Source organism: Camarhynchus parvulus, chromosome 1A (genome assembly GCF_901933205.1).
Source record: "Camarhynchus parvulus chromosome 1A, STF_HiC, whole genome shotgun sequence".
NCBI classification, from domain to species: Eukaryota; Metazoa; Chordata; class Aves; order Passeriformes; family Thraupidae; genus Camarhynchus; species Camarhynchus parvulus.
In genome coordinates, this window is record NC_044586.1 from 20,226,570 (window position 1) to 20,251,383 (window position 24,814).

At 39.2% G+C, this 24,814-nt stretch overlaps 1 protein-coding gene across 5 annotated transcripts in view; it reads right to left on the reverse strand.

The window, feature by feature from the left end:
• Nucleotides 1-24,814, reverse strand: part of LARGE1 (LARGE xylosyl- and glucuronyltransferase 1) — a 278,856-nt gene that overhangs the window by 66,775 nt on the left and 187,267 nt on the right. For all 5 annotated transcript variants that reach the window (XR_004061190.1, XM_030960519.1, XM_030960517.1 and 2 more), the window contains one exon: nucleotides 2,371-2,475. Coding sequence is in view for 4 of the 5 variants with exons in the window: in XM_030960519.1 (XP_030816379.1) it covers nucleotides 2,371-2,475 (105 nt within the window). In the remaining variant the exon portion in view is untranslated. The remainder of the gene's footprint in view (nucleotides 1-2,370; nucleotides 2,476-24,814) is intronic.

Consider the following 24,814-nt stretch of genomic DNA (forward strand, 5'->3'; position numbering starts at 1 on the left):
GCCTTTCATGAGTGTTTTGCTTAGAGATACTGTCTTTCGTTTCATTGTCCCCCTGCTTTAGTTTTCTGAATCCTCCTTGGCCACACCGTTGCGTTCAGTGTCAATTATTTTTATTTACTGAACACATTACACAAGACCCAGTCTCATCTTCCCTGAGAAGTGTATACCTCCAGTCTCTGCTAGATTACTGAGGCAAACAATTAATTCAGTCAAGAAATTTATATTAAAGGGTGCTGATTCTGTCAATAACCTCATTTCCTACTTCCCAGAGTTTGCACTGTTTCACTCAGTGACCTCTTGTTCCACATCCTTGAAAAAACAACATTCCACTTCTTATGATCACTTCTCAATCTTCCATACATTATCTACCTTCTGGTTTTCTTTCTAAAAAAAGAGTTTTTATAACTACAAGGTAAGTTGTGTGAAGAAAGAAATTGTGAGGAAAATAAAAATAAAATAGACACTGCATGTGTATGTGAAGGACTGCAGATATTTGATTATTTTTGCTTTCAGTGTTAGGTTTATGTGATATACTGACATTTGGTATTCCTATAAACCATTTGGAAGAGTAAGTTAAGACAACATAAGTTAAAGCCTTATGGATTTTTTTTTAACATTAGCATAACGTTAGATATAAATATATGTATTTTATACTACCCATCATACATTACTGCATTAATCTGATCTTATGTGGTTGTGCCAGATTTCTCTCTGCCAGCATTAAAATGGCAGAAAGGAAAAAGCAAAAGTACAGCAGAAAGAAGGTAGCTATAGAAGGTGGTCATTTCTCAGTAGAGCAAAAGATACTGCTTTGTGGTGTAACAGTGAATTGAATTGACACCAACAAGTTGAACTGTGCATAACATAAGCTTTCAGATTTCAGGAAAAATCCATGAAACTTACCTCTGTCTCATGGTTTGAGGGGGCTGGGGAACAAGGGTGGGCAGACCTAGCCTTTCTGTTTGCAGTTCTGGCAAAGAAGAGTTAGGAAACAAACCTATTCTGCCAAGATCTTGTTTTCACACCAATCTGTGTTCTGTGTTAGGCTATTCTTTTGAACATTTCCAGAGAACAGAGATGCTCTGCAGAGGCTAAACTACGAATTCACAAAAATTAGTGGGATTCCTGCAAATATACATAGGAATATAGAAATACAGATGACCCAACCACACAACTTGTTCAATCCTTTTTCTAGTTAGTCTCTTTAATTTAATCCAATATATTTCTGTGAAGCAAAATCACTTTTATGGTGAGTAATTTCCTGATAGTTCAGGGATATTTAAATGGACTCATCTGTTCCAAATGGAGGCTTCACCATCTGTTCTGCCCTTTTATTACAAAGAGAAAGAGAACCGAACTCACTGCATCAGCATTTAAAGGCCTGCAATGAAATGATTTAGGTGTATGTGTGTGTTCTTTGTGCACCTGGTATGTTTTCTCACATACCAAACACAAATCAGTGGGAAGACCTGTCTCTTGTAACCAAATAAATTCTCTGATCTAGTGCCTTTATTCTTTTCTCATGGCAGCAGAAACTGATGGCCAGTAGCTTGCATTTTACTAGGACAATTATGACCCTGTTGGTGTCCTGCAGGGGTTATTATCTTTATTTAGCTAACATTTTGTGATACCATTTATTTCTCTACAGAAAACTATCAACTCCTATTCATTCCCTCTTGCTGGGCCTATGTCACAGACATTTCTTTTATGAAAAATCCTCTCTTAGGATTTTCCTGCTGAAGCTGAGAAGTTCAGCAGCCAGACATAAACAATAGGTTATCTGCTTCTGTGGAATGCAACAGGCCAGTTCTGGATTGGCCCAGATTGAGTGTTTGGAAATAATGGCCAATCCACAACTGAGCTCTCTCGGACACAGTCCGAGAGAGCAAGGTTTGTTATTCATTCTTTACTTTCTATTCTTAGGTAGCTAGCAGCTTCTGGAAACTCTCCTTTTCTTTTTCTTTTTAGTATAGTTATAATAGATGTATATATCATAACATAATAAATCAAGCCTTCTGATCATGGAGCCCATCTTGTCTCTTCCTTCACCCCGAAAACCTTGTGGCCAACCGGCGACAGGCCTATATACAAGTCACAAGTCATCGTGGACAGAAATCTTGTAGATGTGCTGAGGACCTGTCAGATTGCTGAAAAGCTCTGTTCCTCCCCAAGAATGTCACACAATCTTTTCTAACACCATTTAGAGAAGACCAGAAATTCCAAAATGCATTACATTGCATCATTTTTCCTTTTTAAAAAGATAAATTTAGCTGTAGCTTAGGAATGAAGGTGCCAATTACCACATCTCATACTCTCTGTACCAGGAGATTGACTGCAGGTGTTAATTCAAAGCAAACCCTCAGGTCCTACCTGTGTTGTAGCCCCTCCCAAGCGCTGGCCAGGGCCGATGGTTCTTCCAGAGATTGCCCAAATACCAATCACTCTGGTTCTCCACCAAGCCAAGAACTTGCTGCCCTGGAAAATGAGCAAATTGCAAGAATATCATAAGATATAAGACAGTAAATAAATGGAAAAATACAGGAAATCTAGAGAGGGACAACCAGTGGAAGGAGAAGGCAGAAGATGAGACGCTGCCTTCCTTCCATGCCTTCAGAAGAAGCCAGCTTATGTAACAGACAAGCAGGCCTGGAACAGCAAATTCAGCATGGCTCATTTCTTCCCTGGCTAGCCTGAGTAATTAAACACTGTGGGAACCTTTGTCATGCTGACAGAAATATGTCATCCAGACAAATCTGAATGCTGCTTGATTTTGGAATACAATGATGGAGAATCCTCCTGGTGAGAATTAAGTGTTGGTAAAATGATCATCTAATATGAAGATCTGTTCATACTCTGATGGAGATAACATAATTGAAGAACAAGGCTCAATGTCACAAAGAGTGACTGAGAAAAAAGAGTGACACATCCCTTTTGCTTCAAAAAATACTGGATTTGAAAAGTTTACCTACATAAGAAAGTGGCACTGTTTTAATTTAAGAGAGTAATTTAGAAGTCATTTGGGTGAGCCTATGTAGAATGCTGCATAGAAATTATGACTTCAGTCTTATTTCAGTTTATCTTGCATTGATTAGCAGCTGGCTTCAGCTAGAGTAAAATGTATTTTAAATCAAATGTGTCTAGAAGGTTTGCACTGCTTAAAAATCAACCAAGAAATGAATGTTTGTATAGATAAGGACTTAATTATGTATCCTAAAATGTGGCGTATAAAACGTAAATAAGAGAAGCGATTGAAAGGATGCTGTGGTAATGGATGATGGAGGGAAGGGAAGAACTGCATTTGGATCTAGTCAGAGAAAGGAAAAGGAATGGTGCTTTGAAAGAGGGACATGCTCAGTGAGGGCACTGAGACTAGTACTGGAAATTATTTTGCAATCTTTTGAGAAAGCAATTAAGCATCATGCTTTGAAGGCTCGTTTTCAAATCCCAGCTATGCTCATAAAATTGTGTGTATTGTCACAGCAGTGCACTGCAAGCCTGAAATGACCATTGTATGCTGCTTACACAAAACCACAGCTATTTCAGTATGGTCCAATACAAGGTTGGGCTGAGAACAAGACACAGAGACACATATGATTAACTCAATTTTATAATTGGCTTGAAAGGTGATTGCAATGGTCTCCTGTGGTATCTGCAATTCAGTGGAATGTCAGTAATCCCAATGTGCCTTGAATGCTGTTTCAAAGAGTGCGAGCAGCAGTGATTGGCCAATGCATATAAAAAAACCAAGCCCGAACACTAGGAAAGCATTCAAGAAGTGAATCTAAAAATAACTTTGAGAGATTACCAAATCCACTCCACACCACACTAGCATCATCCTACTCTATCTTAATGACAACATGACACTCCTCACCTTATTTTACAGTGATGTATCTCCTATTCCCTTACATATTTATTATACAGTATATACAATTTTTCATGTTATATCCCATAAGTAATTCTTTAAGAAGGTGGAAAATCTGGGAGAGAGCAAAAGGATCATATCAAAGACCCATTGGTGCTACTGAAAACTGGTAATACTAACAGAGTGCAATGCATAAGCAAATGAAGGAAATTACAAGCCAGAGGCAAACACATCCTATGCAGCTCTGCTCATACAGATAAACAACAGCATCTCAACCTGTGAGACACATGGGACGCACTGGAGAGCACATCAGACTTCACAAGCCATATACTGTGAGGAAATATGAAAGCGATGTCAACTGGCTGAAAGGAGCCTAAGGCAAAAAGAGGCCGAAGGACATAATTTAAAACAAAACTTGTTGACTCCTAGCTGGAAGTCTGCCTGTTTATAGCCACTCCCTTACAGCTGAAGTAGAATAAATCAAGACAAGAAATATTGGCTAATAAGGGATGAGGAGAAATAAAAAAACCAAACCAATAGAAAATGCAGGTGCAGCTGGGCTGGCATGAGTTGGCATAGTTGGTAGGAAGAGACTGACCCTGCCCATAATCTAATAGCATATTTCACAACTCAGCAGTCCATAGATCCTTCTCAGGATAGTACAGCTACCATCAAAAGAAATGTCAGAATTCCATTTGCAAGAAGCAGATACCAAACTTCTTTACCACAGAGCATCAATCTGCTTTCATTATTTTAGCCTCATGGATTTCCCAACATGCTACAGACTTCAACCTTTAAACCAATGGATAAGGAAAAATGAACAAACCTTAACGCTTGCCAATGGTTTTCATTTCTCATGTACCAATCCAAAATCTCAGTCCTGAAATAATTATTATTTCTCATGATAAACTAAAGATAAAACTTAAAAAGGTTCAGGAAATTATGCTGGCATGTATTTACTGTAGTTGTATAATTTCCTTCTCTATTTTACCTTTACTTTTGATGACAACAGAAAAAGTCTCGCTTTCACCAGTATTCCTTGAGGTTTCATATGGGACACAGATGAAGGCAGAAATGAACATCATGTAAGCTTTAGGGCTCAGATACATGGATCAGATAATGTGACTTACTGTGTATCAACTGAGCTGGAAACTGCCTGTACATGCCCTTTTAGCTTGTCACAAATACACAGTAGAATGTATGAGCTAACATGCTCTGGTTTGCTCTTGCAATGGCCTGGGAATGTGCACACATTCACACACTGTCCTAGGGTAGAGCATTATGCAACTTGTCAGGCTGTTGTAACTCTTACTGGTGCATAAAAACCTATTAGGCAGATGTGATAGCTTGTCTCCCAAGCCACCTTGGAGAAAATTATGCAGATATGCTTTCCATCTTCTCTAGTTACATTTCTATTTTCTCTAGGCTGGAATAGTGTTGCTGTCTTGATAAAGAATACATTTTATTTCTCTTTACATTGTCTCTGTGATCTTGACTAAAGGCAGAAGTAATCCAGAAAATAGAACTTTAGATGCATAGCAAATATTAATGTTTCCAAAAAGGTTTTCATTCTGAATCAATACAGAAAAAGAGAAAATCAGAAATATTTTCTGGAAGACATTCCCCAAATATTTTGATCTGAAGATATAAAAATCACATCTAAGAATGTCCAATCGTCCTCATGTTACACATAATACAGATGCATAATATATACTCTATAGACTACATTATTCCATGTATCTCAAAGTTCAAACAAAAAAAAATCCCAAGTTGTGTCCTTCCAATTGCAACCAACTAAAAATTCACTCAAAAGCTTTCACTCAGTGCTTGAATGCATTTTTGTTTTTTAAAGAATCATTGTGAGAATATCTGTCCAGTACCAGCTATTTCATTTAGTTATTTACTTTTTTCAAATGCATCACAAAGTTACAGACATGAGGCACTGGATGCATGGTGTCGAGCAGGCACGCTGAACAGTTCTCTGACCACGATCAGCCTGTCCCTCTGCCACCCTTTGTGCCTCCCCTGCAAGGTGCTCACAGTTCTGCAGGAAATATCACCAGGTTCACTTCACCTCTGACCATACATCAGTCTGAATTCAGGTTTTCTGGGCAGCATAGACTAGAGTTCCCTCCCAGCATGGCCTTTTGGAAAAGGCAAGCATAAAGGAGTTATGTGAGCTATTCTTCCAGCAGATGAGAACACGGTGCCTGCCGTAATGGATTTGAACCTTTCAGCATTCTGAGCTGCCGGTTTCTTCTTCCTAAGAGTTATTATAATAAAATACCACAACTAACAGCAAAAGTTCTATCATTTTCTGTTCTGGCCCTGCAGTTATGATTAAGTGCGCTCCTCTCACTCTCTGTTACTCCAGGCACAAGTTAGCTTATGAAAATTAAGCTGTCTTTCTTACTTCTTCATACATCACCACTAACAGCCAGACAAGAGAAAACAAGGCTATGATTCTGGCATGACCACTGTGAAAAATTACCAGGCCGGCAGAATTACAGCTGGATTTCTGGGAATGGGGCTGCGTGCTGCCTGGCTGTGGGTTGAGACTTCTCCAGAAAGCAGCTGCAGCTACAGCATTTTGCACAGAACAGCTGCCTGACAGCTCCCTCACGATGAGAAGCTTGGCTGTTGCTGGGAAGAGGTTTCCATGGAAAAACAGACACTTCTGAAGCTGACAACTCAGTGCCATTAATTCTGCTTTTGCTTCACAGATTTTTGGTGGCTAATGGAGGGGAAAGCATTATGCCGTAACTCAGACACTGAAGGGGACTCCAGACCTTAACTCAGCTCCCAGCTGTGACACCGATTTCTTGGGTGACACTGAACAGCCTCTAGCTCAATTCTCCCTGAAAAAAACTTTATGCCCCTTCCATTTTGCCTGTCTCACATGTTGCAAGCGTAAGTCCTCAGAGTTAGTAAGTGTATGCTACTTTCTACTGGAAGGGTGGTAAGAGCAGCAGCACGTGGCCAGGCTGAAGCTCCATCCAGCACAGTTGTCTCCAGCAGCAGGGAGGAGCAACTGTGCAACACGGAGCACAACAGTGCAGCTGTATGGTGCCTCTTCTTAATAGGGGTCCTCTGGACACAGTGACTCATAGCACATGGCACATCTGAAGGAGTATCAGCTATTTTTCATGTTGGGTCTGGTATCTGCTGCTTTTTCTTGGTGCCAGTCTCAGTGCCTGTGAATAATATTTTCCTATTCTGCCCTATTTTTTCCCATTTTTAGAGGATTTCACCTTCTCTGCAGTCTGTGGTACACAGGACCTTAACCTCAGCTCTTGTCTTGATGTATTTTGCTATAAAAAACAATAAAAATAGTAGTAAGAAATTGCAGTTATTACAGGTACTTTCAACATCTTCCTTAGTGGAAGTTTTTTTTTTCTTTTAAACCTATAGTGGGGCTTTTACATGACTCCACTGCAATTAAAGTAAGAGCACTGGACCTACTGCTAGCACTTAAGTGTGAATTGCACTCTCTCAGGACATCAGACTGTTTCCAGAAAGGGGAAAATAAGAAGGCATATTAAAGGAGAAGGAAGGGCTGGAGTGTCACTTGATTTCCCATGGCCAAAGGATGAGCTGGTATCACTGAAAAGACTCAGCTCACTTCTCCTGGTTGTTGGATTTGCAAGGTTTAGTTGTATTTGATAGAGCCTTCAAAGTTAAAATCAAGTGTAAAGTAGTTTTCAGCCTCTAAAAACATAATAAGTAAGAAATTTCTACACTGTGGAGACTCTTAAAGTAGAACAGAGCAGAACTCTGTCTTGCTACTTCTAACTACTCTAAAAGCCATGGTTTAGATAATTAGGAATATAATACAGACATGAATGCCGGAGCTACAGCCAGATACTGCCAGAGCAGTGCAGGTCTTCAGTGTAAGCTGAAAGAGAGGAGAAGGACTCAACAAAAATTTAAGATTCAAGCTTGGCAGGATTCAGAACTGCAGCATTCTGCTCCCAAAATGAGACATAGAAATAGAGAATAAAAAACTGACAGAAGGGAAGAGGGGAAAACATACATATTATGAATGCTGGAAATATTCTAAATTGGCCAGCACCAAGCCAGATGAACAGTGCCAAGACTAGCCGAATCTATACTGGTTGAATCTATACTGGTGCAATGAAGCAGAGTTATTTTCTGCATGATTCAGAGTTAAAATCTTTGATTAATGCCTTTTGCCTCTTTTCTGCTTCTCCTAATTTCTTTTTCTTTAGCCTTTAAACACCTGCATAACACACCCTTCCTTTCTGAAATTTGTGAGGCCACATCCTTAGCTGGTATAAATCAGCATGATTTCAATGAAATTAGTGTACTTAAGCTGACTGGTATCAGCTGAATGTGTTGCACTGCATATTAAATCTTGCCTGAGTGACTGACCCTTTCTTGATGGCCTTCCTGCCCTCGACCATATATTGGTTCATACAAAATAAGTGGCTTCCACAATATTTCACTTCTGCCACATCTCTCATCCACCTCTTCAGATCACTGTCAAGCTCAAGTTCTTCATCCTCACTATCACTGCCCTTTGCAATTCTTGCACTGCCTATATAAATGCATGTTTTTTTCTGCTCCCAGGCTCATTCCTCTCTTCTACTGCCATGTCCTCTCTCATTCCTAAAAGAGACTGTCTTCTCATGCAACAAACGCCCTGACTTACCTCTGAAAATTTATTTCAAGCACAAAATCCCTCAGGACTTTCCTCTAAAATTTTCTTTAGAAATGTTACCATGAATCCAATGTACAATACACACATAAAATTTTGTGGGTGGGATATAATACAAGTGTGCCAGACCCTAAAAATACAGTCTGACACGGTCTCATACACTTGTATGGTACAGGATACACTGCGTTCAGCAGAATTGAATGCTTTAACCCCTGCTCTGCATTTATTTCACAGGTGTGCAAATATGTGACACATACATGCATTACATTTGTATGCACATGTTCACATGCACATACATAAAAAAATGCATAAATATGTACAGATAAGTGTGTGCAAATATATAGTCTCTGCTGTGAAGAACTTTATTACATACGGAAATGTGAAGTTTCACGGAAAAATGCCCCCTGCAAAAGTTAAACTTTTTTGCTTGATATCTCATTTGCATTTAGTACATTGCTGTCCCTCGGCAACCATTTCTCCTTCTTAGTGGACTAATACTCACGGACTAAATATTGCACGGGCAGTTATTAAGGCACAGGTTGGATGAGAAGGTGGCCAAGGAGAAGCTCACTGAAGGTACAGCAGGCTCAGAAGAGAGGATACAGGCAGTGAATACCTGCTAAGAATGGATGGTAGACAAATGAGGCAGAGGTAGATACAATAAATCAAGGGTAGAGAAAGGCAAGATGACCCAGGTTGACTCAATGGAAGAGAAAAGAGCAAATGAATAAGGAATAAGGCAAACTCTGGCAAGGCTGAAACAAGGATGTAAAGCAATGTTATCAGCTGACTTCTGGGATGTAGTCAGAGATGCTGAGGTGACAAGGACAAAAGAAAGTAAAGCAAATCAGACTGGAGAAGAAAAATAACTTGGCAGGAGTCTATTCAGAGAGAAACATGACAAATATTTTGTATGTGGTAGGAGGGAGAATTCAAAAGGCATACATAAAAGGTGATCAAGAGGATGAAGCATACAGAACTGGATTGAGAAAGGTTGGGGTGAAGACCTAGATCTGATTCATCTTCATAAGGAAAGATGAAAGAATGAAATCAATCAAGAGAAAAAAATATATTGGGTTTCCGCTCATCTTCTAGTGTCCTCCAAGGAGCTTGTTAGAAAAATTAAGAGGACAGTGAGAAGTCCAGCAAACCCCAGCAAAGCTAGTAAATCTATCATTAATGTTTGCAGCACTTTCATCTGCAGAATTTCAGTGAAATGGATTCTCAGCAGCTGAGTACAAGAGGGTAAGCATAGGAAAAAAGCCTTTCATTTTGTAACAAAACTTTGTTGAGATTTTCTGCGGCCCCTTCCAACCTGGACCCATTCTGTGACGTGCCCAACTCATTGCCATGAAATGTGCTCTGGAATGGAGTCTGGAGAAGAATGAAATGGTTGTGCAATTGCAAGCTTGAGCAGAAGAGAGGCCTATACCTACATGGGCTGCTGAGCCAGTCCCTCCTCACCTCTGTTTTTATGTTACTGTTTATAGTACAAATAGTCCCAGCAGTAGAACTGCCATCTAATTAACAACAGATATCTAACAAGCAATAGGAGACTTCATACAAACTGTTTCCAGCTGGTAAATACTTTGATAACCAGGCTGCAGGAGGTCAGCAAGATGTACCCACTGCCCTGATTACACACCTTACTTTTTTACTAACACCAATGGCTTCTCCCTTATCATGGTCTCCTTTTAAATTTTTGATTTATTCAGTGTAAAACTCCACACTCTTGTAAAATTGAAAACCTCTTTCTCTGAAAGCAGCAAAACATCCTTGTAAACAAAGTCAATTCAAATCCACCCCTTCTAATATTCAAGCACTGATTTGAGAGAAAGGGTCCAGAGTTTCAGGAATATGCAAGGTTTTAAAACCACTGCTTGAATTTGGGCTATGAAGAAATAAGTGATCACTGAACAAAAAATGCTTTCTTTTTTTTTTTTGCTGCCAAAGATAATGCAATAAAACTGTGAAGAGCAAGAAAGCAACTATCCATGCACTATGACTCTGCCCGTCTTAAGTGCATCAATTTTACAAAGAGGATAAGGCCCTGATAGGCACATTTTTGTTGGCACAAAGCCCATCTGTGAAACGTGTCTCAGTCACGGGCAGCCAGCAGCAGGACGCAATGTGTGATCAATAAGGCTCTGATGTGATGCCTTTCAGTAGCAGCACTTCATTAAGGAGAACTTACAGCAGGAGAAACTGAGGCTTATGGTGATGGAATGACACTTCCAAGGTCACTGGGGAGGTGAGTGGTGATCTAGGAATAGGTGCCAGGACTTGTGAGACCCAGAGCACCGATTTTAGACACTGAGAAATTGTCCCTAATGAGAGCCTAGTGCCTAAACTATCACTGCCAGTAATCACTCAGAAATCCCCACTCAGCTCACCTTCAAGCAGCTGTCAGCTCACTGGGTCCACTGATGGCTGAGTTTTTTCCCTGCCACATCTTTGAATGCTGTGTGCTGCCCTGACATAGATTTACTTTGGGTACATCCCTTGGGATTCCAGGCATGTCTCATCACTTTCCTCTTGATGTTCAGGCAGCTGCATTTTTCAGTAGTGATAGCTGAATGATCTTAACTCATATTTGCAACAGGTAACAGAGGTTCAAAGCTGTTTGTCCCTCATTTTCACCAAATTACTGCATCACTACTCTTCATCAGGTTTCAGTGATTGTTGTCTGAGGTTGTTGGAATAGTAAACTTCTTTGCTAGCAAGGAATTAGAGAAAGAGAGTTAGAGCTTCTTAATATTCCAAAGAATGCTCAAGGAAACTGTGCACAGCTTCCTACTTATATCCTTTTGGGCAGCTATCATGTATCAACAGCAAGATATTAGCCCCCTTTTCTTTTTATTTAGAAGGAACAAATCTTTTAAATTGATTAACACACCAAGAATGTTTTTAAGCAAGAAATCAGTGTATGTATCATAAGAACTTTCCCCAAGAATCAGAGAAAATCCAAAATGCAGAAGCAGAGGCAGAACCCTCTCTGCTCAAGATGAACAATATGAAAAGTGTTGGTTTTTTAGTGACAATTAAAAAAATCAAAACAAATCAGAAAAAATATAGAAAAGGGCTGTAGCTATCTGCTTAATGTGAAAAAGGTTGCCAAGTTATAGTATGTTGTGTTGAAATCCAACAATGTTGACATTATTTTTCCCCTCTGTTGGGTTCAGTTCTGTTAAAAAAATAAACAAGCTTTGCATTTCCCTTTGGCTATGTGACTTTATCAACCTCTGCAAATTCTTCTAGATGAAAATTCAGGAGCTGTCTCTTCAGTAGACACAGACTGCAATAAGATGATGCTACCTGCCTTGCACTTCTTGCCAATGAAATTAAGCGCACTCACTACACTGACAATTGGTTTGTGTAAACAGCTCACTTTATCCTTTTAATTACTAGCTTCAAGACAGGTTAGAGCTCACAAACACTACTGCTAGGAATTATTTATGCATCAGGAGTACAAGACAGTAAGGTGACACAACGAATATTTGTCCACACCTAATGATTAAGCACAATTAAACCTGTATCAGGAAATAGGACAGAGCTCTGATACCAGACAACAACTTGCTGTTTTGCATCTTGAGCCTACAGAGTAAGAGATGCTCCTGCCAGATGCTATAAAACAGTGGCTGTATCAGATATCTCATGCTTTAGTGATGAACTCAAAGAGTCTTGGGATCTGTTCCTCGTTCTTTTCTTGACCATCTGTGCAATCAGAGACAGGTCACCTCTTCAGTGAGCTGCAGCCTCCCTAAATAGGATCCTGCACTCAGGCAGTGGAAAAGAAGAAAACAACTTGGAAAACAGAAGTGTTTAAGTTATTTTCTCAGCAAGAGATGGACCACTGCAAATACCTCATAAATGTGCAGAGAATTGGCCTTAAATTTGAAAACAACCATCCTTTCTCTATGTTCTTCTCTCTCTTTCAATTTGTACTCTGGAGAGATCTGGATTTAAAGGGTAAAGTGGTTGAGATGTTCTCTTGCTGAAAATATGTTTACTTGTGAACCCAGCTTGAAACCATACCTTGCATTGGCTCAGCTTTGCCAGCATGTCTAATACTACAAAGTCATGATGGGTGCAAAGGTAAAACTGCGAAGCCATCTTGAGCTCGCATTGAGTTCAGTACCTTCAGCTCCAAGAATAAATTGTGCAGGATGCCTTGTAGATTGCTAGCAAGCATTAACTAGTTTACTTTCTTAGTTTATGGCTGTTTACTACACATATGACCCATTTTGCTTGCATGACTACAAAATGGTTAATATTCCTGATGCAGAATCCAGTAAGGCTTGGAAAAAGCAATAAACCCCCCATTCTTCAGTCTTTTGGAGAACACTCCGTGGATAATACCAGTGGTTTTCAGATGTTTAACACTAGTCTGTCTCAGCACTGATATTTCCTGTTTGTCTCTGTTTATTGGCTTAGTAATGAGTGATTCCTGCTGTTCTGAAGAATCTTCGAGCAAAGAGCAAGAAGGCTATCTCAACTAAGTAAAGGGATAAAAATAAGTGTTATGAAAATCAGCTTAAGTTCCCTCTCCCTCTCTGTTGTTTAATTATTTAGTTAGTGCAGGTCAGGCTTTAATTAAGACAAACATGAAAAATGGGAGGCCAATAGAGCACAGGAAATAAAGAATTTTATCACACAGCCCTGAGTCAGAGAGACTTTGAAGTGTTGCAAAAGAGTTGAAGTCCAAAGGCAAAGACGTGAGAGATTAGCAGAAGGCACCAGTTTTACTAAGTAGATCTATTGGTGATAACAGGAAGAAAGGGCAAGACTTGCTGTCCACTGAAACACAACAAGTCCCATAATGTATTCTGTGCATCATATCGTTCAAGCTTCTAATATTTCATTCATTGATTTTATTGTCAAATGAAAAGGCGCTTGCTCCAAATGGCATTTAGTGAGACAGATGGGGAGAGACCCAGAGTTCATTACTGGGAGTTTGCTCACTGGATAACGTTGACAGTATATGATAAAAAGCAAGAAGAGGGCAGAAGTCTACTGGTCCTAATGTTTAGAAAAGTCTTTCTGGTTCTCCTCCTGGAAGCTGAAGGGCTTTGCACCTGGTCAGACTGCAGACTGCCTCACATGTCATCTGCATCCATGAAAATGCATCACTCCAACTTCTCACACAGGCCCTCCCTCCCTCTTCTGGCCTCTACAGTAGTATGGAAAACAGCACAGTAGCACTCCACAAACCCCACAAACTCATCCCCTGTAATGAGGTCAACTCGTGTGGATCTTCTAAAAGGTTATGTGCAGGAGAGGCAAGATGTAAAATGGATTTAGGCTGAAAATAGCTAGCATTTGCTGGGCTTGAGCAAAACAACAGCATCTGTAGGCAGGCACAGCAGCAGAACTTTAAATGCCCGAGTGGTTAAAAATAAGGTGCCTACCAGCATCTTGGAAAAACTTTTGTGAACTTCTTTATTAATTATGTATAGAAACTCCATCTAGATTTAAATTTAAACAACAGTATCTCTTTTTTAATCCCAGCCTACTTTTACTGCTTTTTTTAAAGTGACTTTTATAGCAAGGTTTAGCACTCAAGTGTTCATTCAGAAATACTAAAGAATCAAAATGATCATCTCAAATATTGAAAAATCATCATATTTCCACAGTAAAATGAGAGAGGCGCATGAAAGAATTAAGAATTCTGAGGACATCAAGAAGCAGGAAGCCAAGTGTGCAATTGCAGCAGGAAAGCATGCAAAGGGCAGGGAGCTCTGGTATCCGCTAATCCCCTTAATCCGTACTAATGCATGAAGTGTAAGCAACGTCTGCTTTATGAAGTAGTAAAATGCTGTTATGAATTTTGAATCTATCTTGCATCTCAATAAATTTTGCAATCAAAAGGGTAAAAACATCAAGTCAAATAGCAGTAAATTTCTATTTACTCATTTTCCTCTTCACCTGTTTAAGGATGAGATGGAAAACAAAATTAAAACTGAAATCTCTAAAATGGACCTAGCTAACTCACTCCCTCATAAGCACAAATGTCAGATAGCACACTGTACCTGCTCTTAAAAAAGGGAATAAATCCATGAGGTAAGTATGAGAAAATTATTCACAGCCTATCTGTATCATAAGCCTCTTCTGTGATAAAGAAGAAATAAATTACAAAACAAAGGGCTTCCCTCTCAGTCTTTCTTGGGTAGGAAAAAAAGAAATCCCTCGCTCATCAGATAATCACATATCAGACTAGACCCTTTATTGGCTCATAGTTCCATGTAGTGGAAACTGATGTCACCTTTTGTCAGTCATGCTGCATAGCCATTAAGCCAAATACAAATTACAACAGAAACATATTTAATATTTTTGCAAATTAAAAATGGATTGCCTTTCAAATACTAAAAACCAACAAGAAGTTTATATATGCATTTGCAGATTAGAAAGGCAGTAAGTAAAAAAAAAAAACAAAAAACGGAATATAGAAGACTATTTTGGCTGCATAGTAGGAAGATCAGTAAGACCCAGTTAAACGTAGTGATGAAATCTTTACTTCCATTGGATTTAACACTGTGAGAATTCAGACCTAAGCCACATAAATGCTGCAGAAGCAAGCACACTAATTTGAGAAATTACCATCCCATGGCAGGAGTTACTGCCCACCCAATTCATCTCGGTGTCCAGCTATCTGTTTTAGCTGCAGCCCTCTCCACTGCTCCTGCACAATGGCTGTATGGAGAGTGAGAGGGACAGTAAGTCCTCATAAAGCCTGCTCATTTAGCTCATGGAAAAATACTGAAGAGATGATAGCAATAATTTCTTAAATCACTCCAAACAAAATTGTCAGGACATCAGTTTATTGCTCCAAAAGCATCCAGTAAATGGGACGTTTACAGATAATCTGTTCTAATCTCTAAAAAAGGTAAATCCTTTGGGAGCACTGAGGGCAGATTTGTGCAAGGCTCCCTTCAGTATCTCACTTCAGTTTCCAGCTCTGTCCTTTTAGAAGGCAGAACTGATCTTCCTTTTCCATGATTCTTTTCTGGAGGTGCACAAACATTGTACTAACTTATAAAATTCAATTGTGTAGTCCCAGACAGACCTGCCTAGGATGTACTCTTCACAAACCAAAGATAATGTAGGTGGTTCTGAAAAACTCTTGCAGTATCATCTGTGCACAGATTTTTTTTTTCAAGTCCATCCTAATTATCTCATATTTTAATCCATCCAGTTTCAGTCACCTTCTATTACAGTGTCATAAGTGACCCTCTGGGTCATTTCTTAACTCCACACTTCATTAACACTACTTTTAGCTTGGATCTACACTTGCTTCCTATCACGCCCCAAGTGTTTTCAGAAACAAACTTCTTCATGACAAGCTTGTTTTCTGTCTAATTCGTAAGATCTTTCTCTCTGCATTCGATGCTGTAAGATATGGATGGTCAATTGTGCTTTGCAAACTGAAATAAGAAATGTAAAGATCATTTTAAAGATCATAAAGAGCACTTACTTACTCAAAGTAACAAAAAAGAGCAGAACACAAGACCACCCTCTGTAACACATGAAATGCTAGTTTTGTCCTTCTAGAGTAAGACGTGATCTTCTGGTTGAATTTAAAGCTCTTATTCTGTCACTTAGCCCATTAATTGCATGAGGAAACAAACTCCAAGGCATAGATCAGATACTGGGACAACCTTACATTTTTTATCACCACATGAAGAGTAACTGAGCTCCTGTCTCCATGAAAGAAAAATAAACAATTTTCAATTTAAGCTTACAAGATCAATGCTGCAAGGAAGTGAATTGTAGGAGTATGTCTGCACTAAAAGAAAGAAATATTTATGTGAGATGTGACTTAAGACACAAAGGCATTAAAAAGAGGTCATTATCTGTTTTGGAAGTGGAGGCAAGACTTATATATCTTTATCAGATTCTGACCAGCTCTAGAAATTGAAAAGTACTGATGTTATTTCATTTCATGACAGATGGGGAGGTTCACCCCTCAGAAAGACTGAAGGAGGGCTGACTCAAGAGCAATTATAAATTATAACTAATTTGAAGGATTTTTTCCCTCCTCCTTTCCTCCAAGTCCTCTAAGCTAATTTTGTAGCTAACGCAAGGACAGATCTGAGAGAGTAATTATCGAGCAGGTACGACAGGATTAAGTAAACACTCTATGACAAGACAATACTGAACTTCTCTCACTGAACCACTACACAAACTATTTGTGGCCAGGATTAAAGTATTTAATTAAATCATCTTTGTGTAGATGAAACATGAAAATCATTTTCTAAATTGCTGCAAGAGAGAAAAACACTTCCCTTCGTTTGCTTCTTACAATCTATTGAGTCTGTAGTTCAAAACCAAAATGATCAAAACAGTAGTGACTCACTGGCAAGAGCATTAGGATAAATCGAACTACCTTGAAAGTTATCTCCTTGCATACTTTTCTCCTTCAGCCAAGATGGTTGCAACATCAGGCAAATGCATGACTGGAGAAAAAGAGCTTCCAGACCAGAAAGGTAATGTACCTCCATGATATGAGAGGTTTAAACACAGGAATTCTTCTTAAAGTAAAGCTGCCAGTCATTTCAACGAGCTCTTACTCAACATTAGCATTCTGCTAGAGGACTCTGAGGGAGAAAAGGGATTGTAACGTTCTTGTTTCACAGAAACAATGGAAAATAAGGAAACCTTGCTTCTTAAGAAAATACTAAGTTTGTGTAGAACAAAGGATTTTTTGACCCCTGAAACCAACAAGGGGAAAACCCACCAAATTTAAGACATAGTTTCTTCCTGAGATGTATTTTCTGCAGTACCAGAAGGGAGAACCAACATTGCGGGGTTGCTTAGTTAAGGCCAGTAGGTCCAAAATATTCTCTGTCTCTCAAGGCCTCCATCAGCAACTATGAGACACAGCAAACCTAGGCGAGAGAACTGAGAGACAGGTACCTAGTGTTTCTATGGACTGCACTGAAGAACACGTGAAGTCATGGTTGAGCCGGGAGAGAAATTTTAATGTTTCCATAAAAATGTTTTTAAAGTCACATTTAGAAAACTGTTTTGAGTAATGAATACCTGAACTTGGTTGGACTTCATTTGGCAGCAGAATTGAATGGAATAATCTACTGGTGGATAAAATGCAAGGATTTGGACTTAATTCTCTAGTCACTGTCAACTAGGACAGAATGACTTCAAGCTATTTCTTTCTATTTGGACTAGTATCTTGGCTGGAAGAAATCCCAGTGGGGAAGAACTCTGCTGGTCATTAATGCAAATCCTTACTACCTCCCTTCAGAAGAGAAAGGTGTTGTCATTTTTCATACTGGATGTCTACTTCTTACAGCAGAAAGCAAATCAATCCTTTTTTTTTTCCTTTTAATTGCAAGCCATTAAAAAAAAAAAAACAAAACCATTACAGATGCATCAAAGAATAAAGTATTGTGAATGGATTTTTAGGTCTAAGAAACCTTGTCATAATCTCTTCAAATGACAACAAAGATGAAAAATCTACCTACAGCTAAACTTTATTATTCCCTGTGCTGCATGGATGGTACAATAAATAATTTTCCGAAGGGAAAAAGAAGAAGAGTTAGATAAAACAAATATTACAAATTTTTATAATAATTTATTTTCAACTCTACTGTTTGAGAAACAGCCTCTGGATTCTTTGCTCTCAAAACCAGCAAAACCAGTCAATAAATGTTCTGTGTGAATAGTCATTAAATGAACAGTCTGTGTGAATGTAAGTGCAATAAAAACCAAGACCTAACACTCAGTAATTTCAGTGAGTTTTTGCTTACACAACTATACACATGCATATGTCCATATGCAGCAGAAACCAGATCAACCCTTCTGAACAATGTTAACAAACAAGGAGTATCTTTTAATGATTCTAATAATTTCTGGATGTTCTCTATTAGTAAGTCACTGTGAATGAGAGAGAAACTAACACTATAAATATGCCTGTAACAATAACATGTACCAGGGAGCAGAGGGGGGGGAAATATGGAAACAAGCATATGAAACTGCTAATGGAATAATAATAATATAATTCTACCTAAGAATTATAGAGTGAAGGTCTCTCGTAAGCTCCAAGGTGTATGATACTGCACATATTAAAATGTTTCCACAGTATAATCCAGAAGTGATTTAAATACTTACAGCAGCTTTCATAAAAAGTTTGATGTATTTCTTCTGGACCACTTAACAATAATGAGCTGCTGCCTAATTTCCTTTCCCATCATTACTTACTGTCAATAAATGCATGTGTGTTAAAATTAATTTTTCTCCTTTGTAATTAGTCTTGGTCTACCTGCCTGACATATTAACTGATTCTAAAATCTCATATTTGTGACATCAAATGATTTCCATGGTGACAGATTGAGACATATTCCTGAATAAGAGTGGTAAGTGGGTCATATTTGACTGGGAAGGGGAGAAAAATTCCAACCCTCCTTTATATATGTTTGCTTTGATTAGGCTAATCAGTAACTACAGGAAGACATGACTGTGGTACAGTTAATTTGCTGGGGAGCTGATAATCACAGAGGCTTGTGAGAAAGTTTTTAAGGTTATTGTGGGTAATAAAGACTTTAATGCGTCAATCACTTTTTGAAGATTAACTAATTTGATTCATAACTTCAGGCTTAGTTCAGTACATAACTTCGTTCACTGATTTTTAATTTTTTTTAGTGGACTGTTCTAAAGAATATGCCACTTCACAGCCATGTTGCAGTAGCTTTGAACATTAAGTTCAATCTGGACTTGACACTAGAAAATCTCTGGTCCCTGTCTCTTTGCACAAGGAATTTGCTCTCTTCTCAGATTTATTTCCATTTATCAGCTTCAATTTGCACTGTAGACCATACTTGAGCAATGGAACTGTACCTCATGTCTCTGGGTTTGCATTAAAATTTGATGTGTTCTGCTGCACAGGTATGTGTGTCCTTGGATGATATCTGTCAAGGGTGCTCCAGTGAACACCAGTACTGTCAAGTCCTCAAAACTTGCCAGCACTTCTAGCCTTAAAAGGCAACTGAATAAAATATACTTAAGAGGGTGGTCTTATATGTCAGCAATAGCACCTGCTGTGAGTCCTGATAAAGTGATTCAGTGGTGGGACTCTGTGTGACAGGGAATGAAGACCCTCCATTTGACCCTCACAAATTGACCTGAAGGAGTAAATATTCAGACACAGCAAGCAGGCATGACTCTTTTATCTCAAGTGGAGCCATTCCAACTTGTAGCAGGTTAGAATTTGGCTCAGTAAATTTATACTACAGAAGAATAAAGTGTTTTTCATGTATTTTCTGGGTTTTATATATTTTCTCACAAAAACACCAGCTGCTGGTCTTTGCTGCTGATTAGCAACCTCCCACTTTCCCATTCCAGGCAAGTCGGTGAGGAAAGTTGTCAGACCAAGAACAGAATTGCTGGCAAGGCACCCTCTGGCCAAGGCACGCTCCATGGAGCACATGCTGTGTAGGAGAGGCTTTGCCATTTGGGAAACTGGGCCTCATGAATTCTAATCCAGAATAGCCCAAGTTTAGCTCCTTAGAAGAGCAAGGTAAACTAAAACTAACAACTTTCACTTTTCAAGTGAAAATTAATCCAACCATGATTTTGGAAATGCTACCAGCATGGACGGTTTTGGATGTTGCTGTTTGATCACTGAGAGTACATCCAATGTGATGTTTTCATGGGGAGAAACTCTGCAAGTAGAAAGCACCAGACTCATGTGTGGCCCTAGACGTTCAATTTCACAGCAAATGGTAGTACTTGCCCTCTAAAAGTGTCTGACAGCAATCATTCAGGTGTACTGAAAATGGCACCTCAGAAACCACAATGAAACCAGACAGGTACAACTTCACGTATTCACAGGAAATCTTCAGCAATTATTCCACTGAGGCTAAACATGAGATAAATCAGAGGGAACTATCAATTCCCAGTGTAAAAAGGGCTCAGTGAGGAAAATATTAATTCCTGTGAGGAATTTATTTGGACAAGGGGAGCTTATCCAGAGCTAGGGTCTCTACACACACACACCCCTTGGAATGACTAGGCAAGACAGAACGGGATGAAGAAAGGAACCCACAAACAGAACCCAGGACTGCAGAGGCAGCAAAGTGCCCACTTATGTCTGCGGCAGAGCTGGGAAACAGAGCTCAGATCCCTGCTGTTCCACTTGGTGGAACTGCTCTTCTCCTTCTCAATCCCTCTATGGATTTTATCAACTTATTTCATGAGCAACAAAGTTTGCCAATACACTGTGACAATGTTAATGTGTATAAATCATGAACCTTTTTCCTTGATTCAACAGAAGAGTCGAAATAGTTGCTAAGATTGCAAATTAGTTCATCTCTTCCTAAAGGATTAACTTTTTAGATCTTTTGCATATCAGTGAAGTTAAAAGAAAAAAAAGACACACAATGCTTTCCCAGAGGGAGTAAAGCCACTCCCCCAGCAAAGCTGCTTTCAACTCCAAGTTCTGGTAACAAAATGGCAAAGAAAAAGCTCTCTTCACCCACTTATTAATGTCAGACACGACCTTGGGAAGTGTTTTGTAACATGTCAGAACACAAAGAATACAGAATTCAGTAATTAGCAAGCATGGAGAGATTATATTGACATTTTATAAATATTGGTGGGGAGACAGAGGGGGGACAGCAAACAGGAATACTGAAACCACAGCAGACTGGACAGTCAGGTTGATGAGAGTAGTTAAGAAGATTAATGTATACTCTAAACTGAACTCCCCTCGTCGCTCAGTGCTCCATAATTTAAAAGACAATGCCAGAGCCTTCATTTCAAGGTGACAGAAAATTCTGATGATGAAAAGACACAGCTGAAAACTTACTTTTAATTAAAAAGCAAATAGACTGAAGCTACCATGTGCCTGAAAGGAAGTAATAGCATTTCAGAAACAGAGGGGAGGGATTATTATTTAGGTAGTTCATTTTATTAAATACAAGAATTCAAAGAGAACCAGTAACAACTTTTCCACCCTAGTATCCTCAATAACATAAGATGATTACTCACTGACTTAATGAGAAAAAGTTTGAGTCTAAAGAGAAAGCAATTAAACTGACAGATTTGCTGCTACCAAGAACAGATATCCACAAAATGCAGAGCTAGGATGCATTAAATGACCAGAATAATTCATGAATGTGAATAAAGACGATGAAGAAATGGATGACAAAATTCACATCTTCCATGCAACAACACAATAGGCAGACCAGTGACAAGCAAACTGACAGGTGCATGTTCAGATGGACACAGAGATGACATATTCCTAATATTTATAAAAAATTGGTCAAAACGGTTATACTAACAGTTTATGACATAGGAGAGCTCAAAAATTAAAGCAAAAGAGGCCAAAACTAGTCTTATATAGAAACTGGAGGTTTCTAGTTAGTTTCCCTTTCTTGCTGCAAACACTTTTAACCTGCTGAAGTTTAGTTATGAAACTGTTTTAGTGTTAAGAATTTACGAGTTGTGGGCAGGAGCTGTTCTTCCTAGGGATCATTGAGCTCTGTAGCCTCAGGCATGCAACATCTGCCATAGCATGTGCCAGTGGGGAGCACCAGCAATTCGTCATGGTCAACTGTGACATTCTGCTGACTGCTCCATCTTTTTTCCAATTCTGAACTCAATGATCTTAAACTTCAGCCTAAATTTCAGCATCAAAGGCCTAAGAGGAAGCTAGTACTTCACATATCCTCTGCAGCTGGAAAGACCACATTTGGCAGACACTGCTCAATGAGGGGGATAAAAGAGGATGCTGGTGGAGAGCAACACTTGGCCCTGAATCTATTAGCCAGGACAGGCTCTGATATAATCTGCCCTAACTCAATGCTGTATCTCAGTGCATCATCATTTTCAATCTTGCTTAAGTCAATGAGACTACTCATGAGCTTTAACACTTCAGCCTATGATTAAGTACTTCACTAAATAAGGTCATTAAATTTAAATTGTAGATGCTTGCTAGGTACTCCTGAAGGTTGTTCTCTCACCTGCAACATAATCCCTGCAGGCTCATGGCTGGCAAAACAAGTGGCTAAATAACATCCAAATCTGCATGTCAGCAATCCTCCCACTAAACTTAAGACACAGGAAATTGATTGATTCAAGAGGGAGCTGTGTTTACCCTACTGCTGATGTAGGGAAGAACAGAAGCATGTTATGGCTTGTAGAAAAGACTGAAACACACAGGAAAGGAAAGGTGGATGAACCTGGCATACCACAGTGTCTGGCAACCTTAGCTGGTTGAAGTAGCAAAAGCCTTACAATTGTGTTAATACAGTGTTTTACCACTGTGTAGTTTTGCCATTTCTCAGCAGGAACTATCAGTGCAACATAATATTTTGCCAGTGCAGTTAACTAGCTCAGGTACATGTGCATTCACTGGCCCTCACAGAGATTTATCCTAAAGGATTCCTAAAGGATTAACACGGCACTTCAAACACTACCGAGCTATTTTCACTTTTCTCTATTCAGTGTGCACACCTCAAAGAAGCCCTCTACCCTGCTTCCTATTTCCAAACAGGCTATCAATCACAATGAAGGGTATGCTAAAGCCATAATGCAGATAACAGACCATTAAAAGCTCAAATGAGACTACTAAACATGTTTCATTAATCATAGCACAATCCAGTCTTGAATCAGGAGCTACAGATTTGGCAGGTCAGTAATGGAAGGCTTCTTTCTACCTGATCCTAGTGACTGGGAAAGGGAGTTGCCTTAAACCTTCTGCCCTTCCTCCTCTTCCTTGGGTGCACATGACCTGTGAGGGTCACATTGTTGGGAAAAGACAGCAAGAGAATAGAGAATAAAAATAAGAGACCTGCTACGAAAAAAGAGTGTGAATGCTCTCCAGAGAGCCTGGATTCTCAAAGGAGCCAAAACACCCACAGCTCACACAAATTTTAGTAACAGCACTTCTGAAAAACTGGCCAAATTGTCTCCTTCTCCCTTACAAGGGGTCTTTATTTAGGGATTTGACAGAGTATCAGAAAGAGGTGTTATCTTCCTAGAGCCCCAGACCCAGTGCTGATCTTACCAGTTTAAAAGCATAGCAGGTAAATTTTTAAAGAAAATACTGTAAAAAAGAGATGCCCCCTTTGCACCACTTCTTATTTGTACATGTCCAGCTTTCCCAGTAATTTTCCAAGCCCTTCCCAGAAAAAGTCAACAGGTTACCTGCTAGGCAACTGCCAGGTGAACAAAGCTACCTGCTGAACATATCTGGCTCTTTAGCCCTCCTGATGCCACATGCCTCTGCATCATGGCTTCCAAGTGGTACACACATTTTTGGTTTCTTTTGACTCCAGAAGCAGGTTGGAAAAGATGGTTCCAGCAGAGGTAGTTTCCTTCAACAGCAGAGACAGAAGACACTCTCAAAAAGACTTTAAGAATTAATTGCAGGAGACAAGATGCCAAAACTAAAGGGGCCTAACAGAAAGGGCTTCAAGTTTAATCCTAGTGGAGTATGTGAATCAACAGACGTCTTGCAAGAGGCAGGGTTTTTTACCTTATTTAACCTTACTGTGGTCATGCTGAACTCCAAGGTTTACCCTTATAAAAGACTTTCAAATGAGCAGAGACATCAGTTGTTGACATTGGTGGATGGGTTTTACCATGGAACGCTAAAAAACAGGAAAGAAGTGTTGAATGTAGAACAAGAGGTTTCAAAAGCACAGCAGCAGAGGCTGGATTATGCCAGATATTTGCTACACTGTTTTTGAGCTCATTCTGTTCAGAGAAGCATGATATCACTTAATGTTATCATCATCACTTAGTTATGTTATCATTTAATTCCTGTATACTAAAATGACAGCTTCTATTCTGATAATGTGTGTTTCAGGTAGGATTCTGGAGCACTACCAATTAAAAGTAGATTACTAACATACTTTCATATGTTAATAAACCCCTGACTCCTATTATTTGTTTTTAATATTGCCTAATATTTTAAGATCTGCAGAACCTATTGCTCCTGCCAAATGGAAATGGGTTTAGAGGACTCAAAATGCCCCTACTGTGAAATTTCTTCAACACACTGTGCTTTGTGGCAGGGGTTGGAAACAGTCCTAAGCATTGAAGAAATTAATTTCCGACAATTAATTATGTTTCCCCAGTACAGTATCTTCCTTCGTCTGCAGGGTTAGGCACCAGGGCCCTGAAAATACCTTGGGAGTGTTTATTAGTATTGCATATTCTAGAAGTATCTAGTAACAGGGAAAAGTTGGTGATTACCGCTTTTTTTAAAGAGTAGGCCTTTTTGCTCTTATGACTGCTATGAAAAGCAAAGAAGT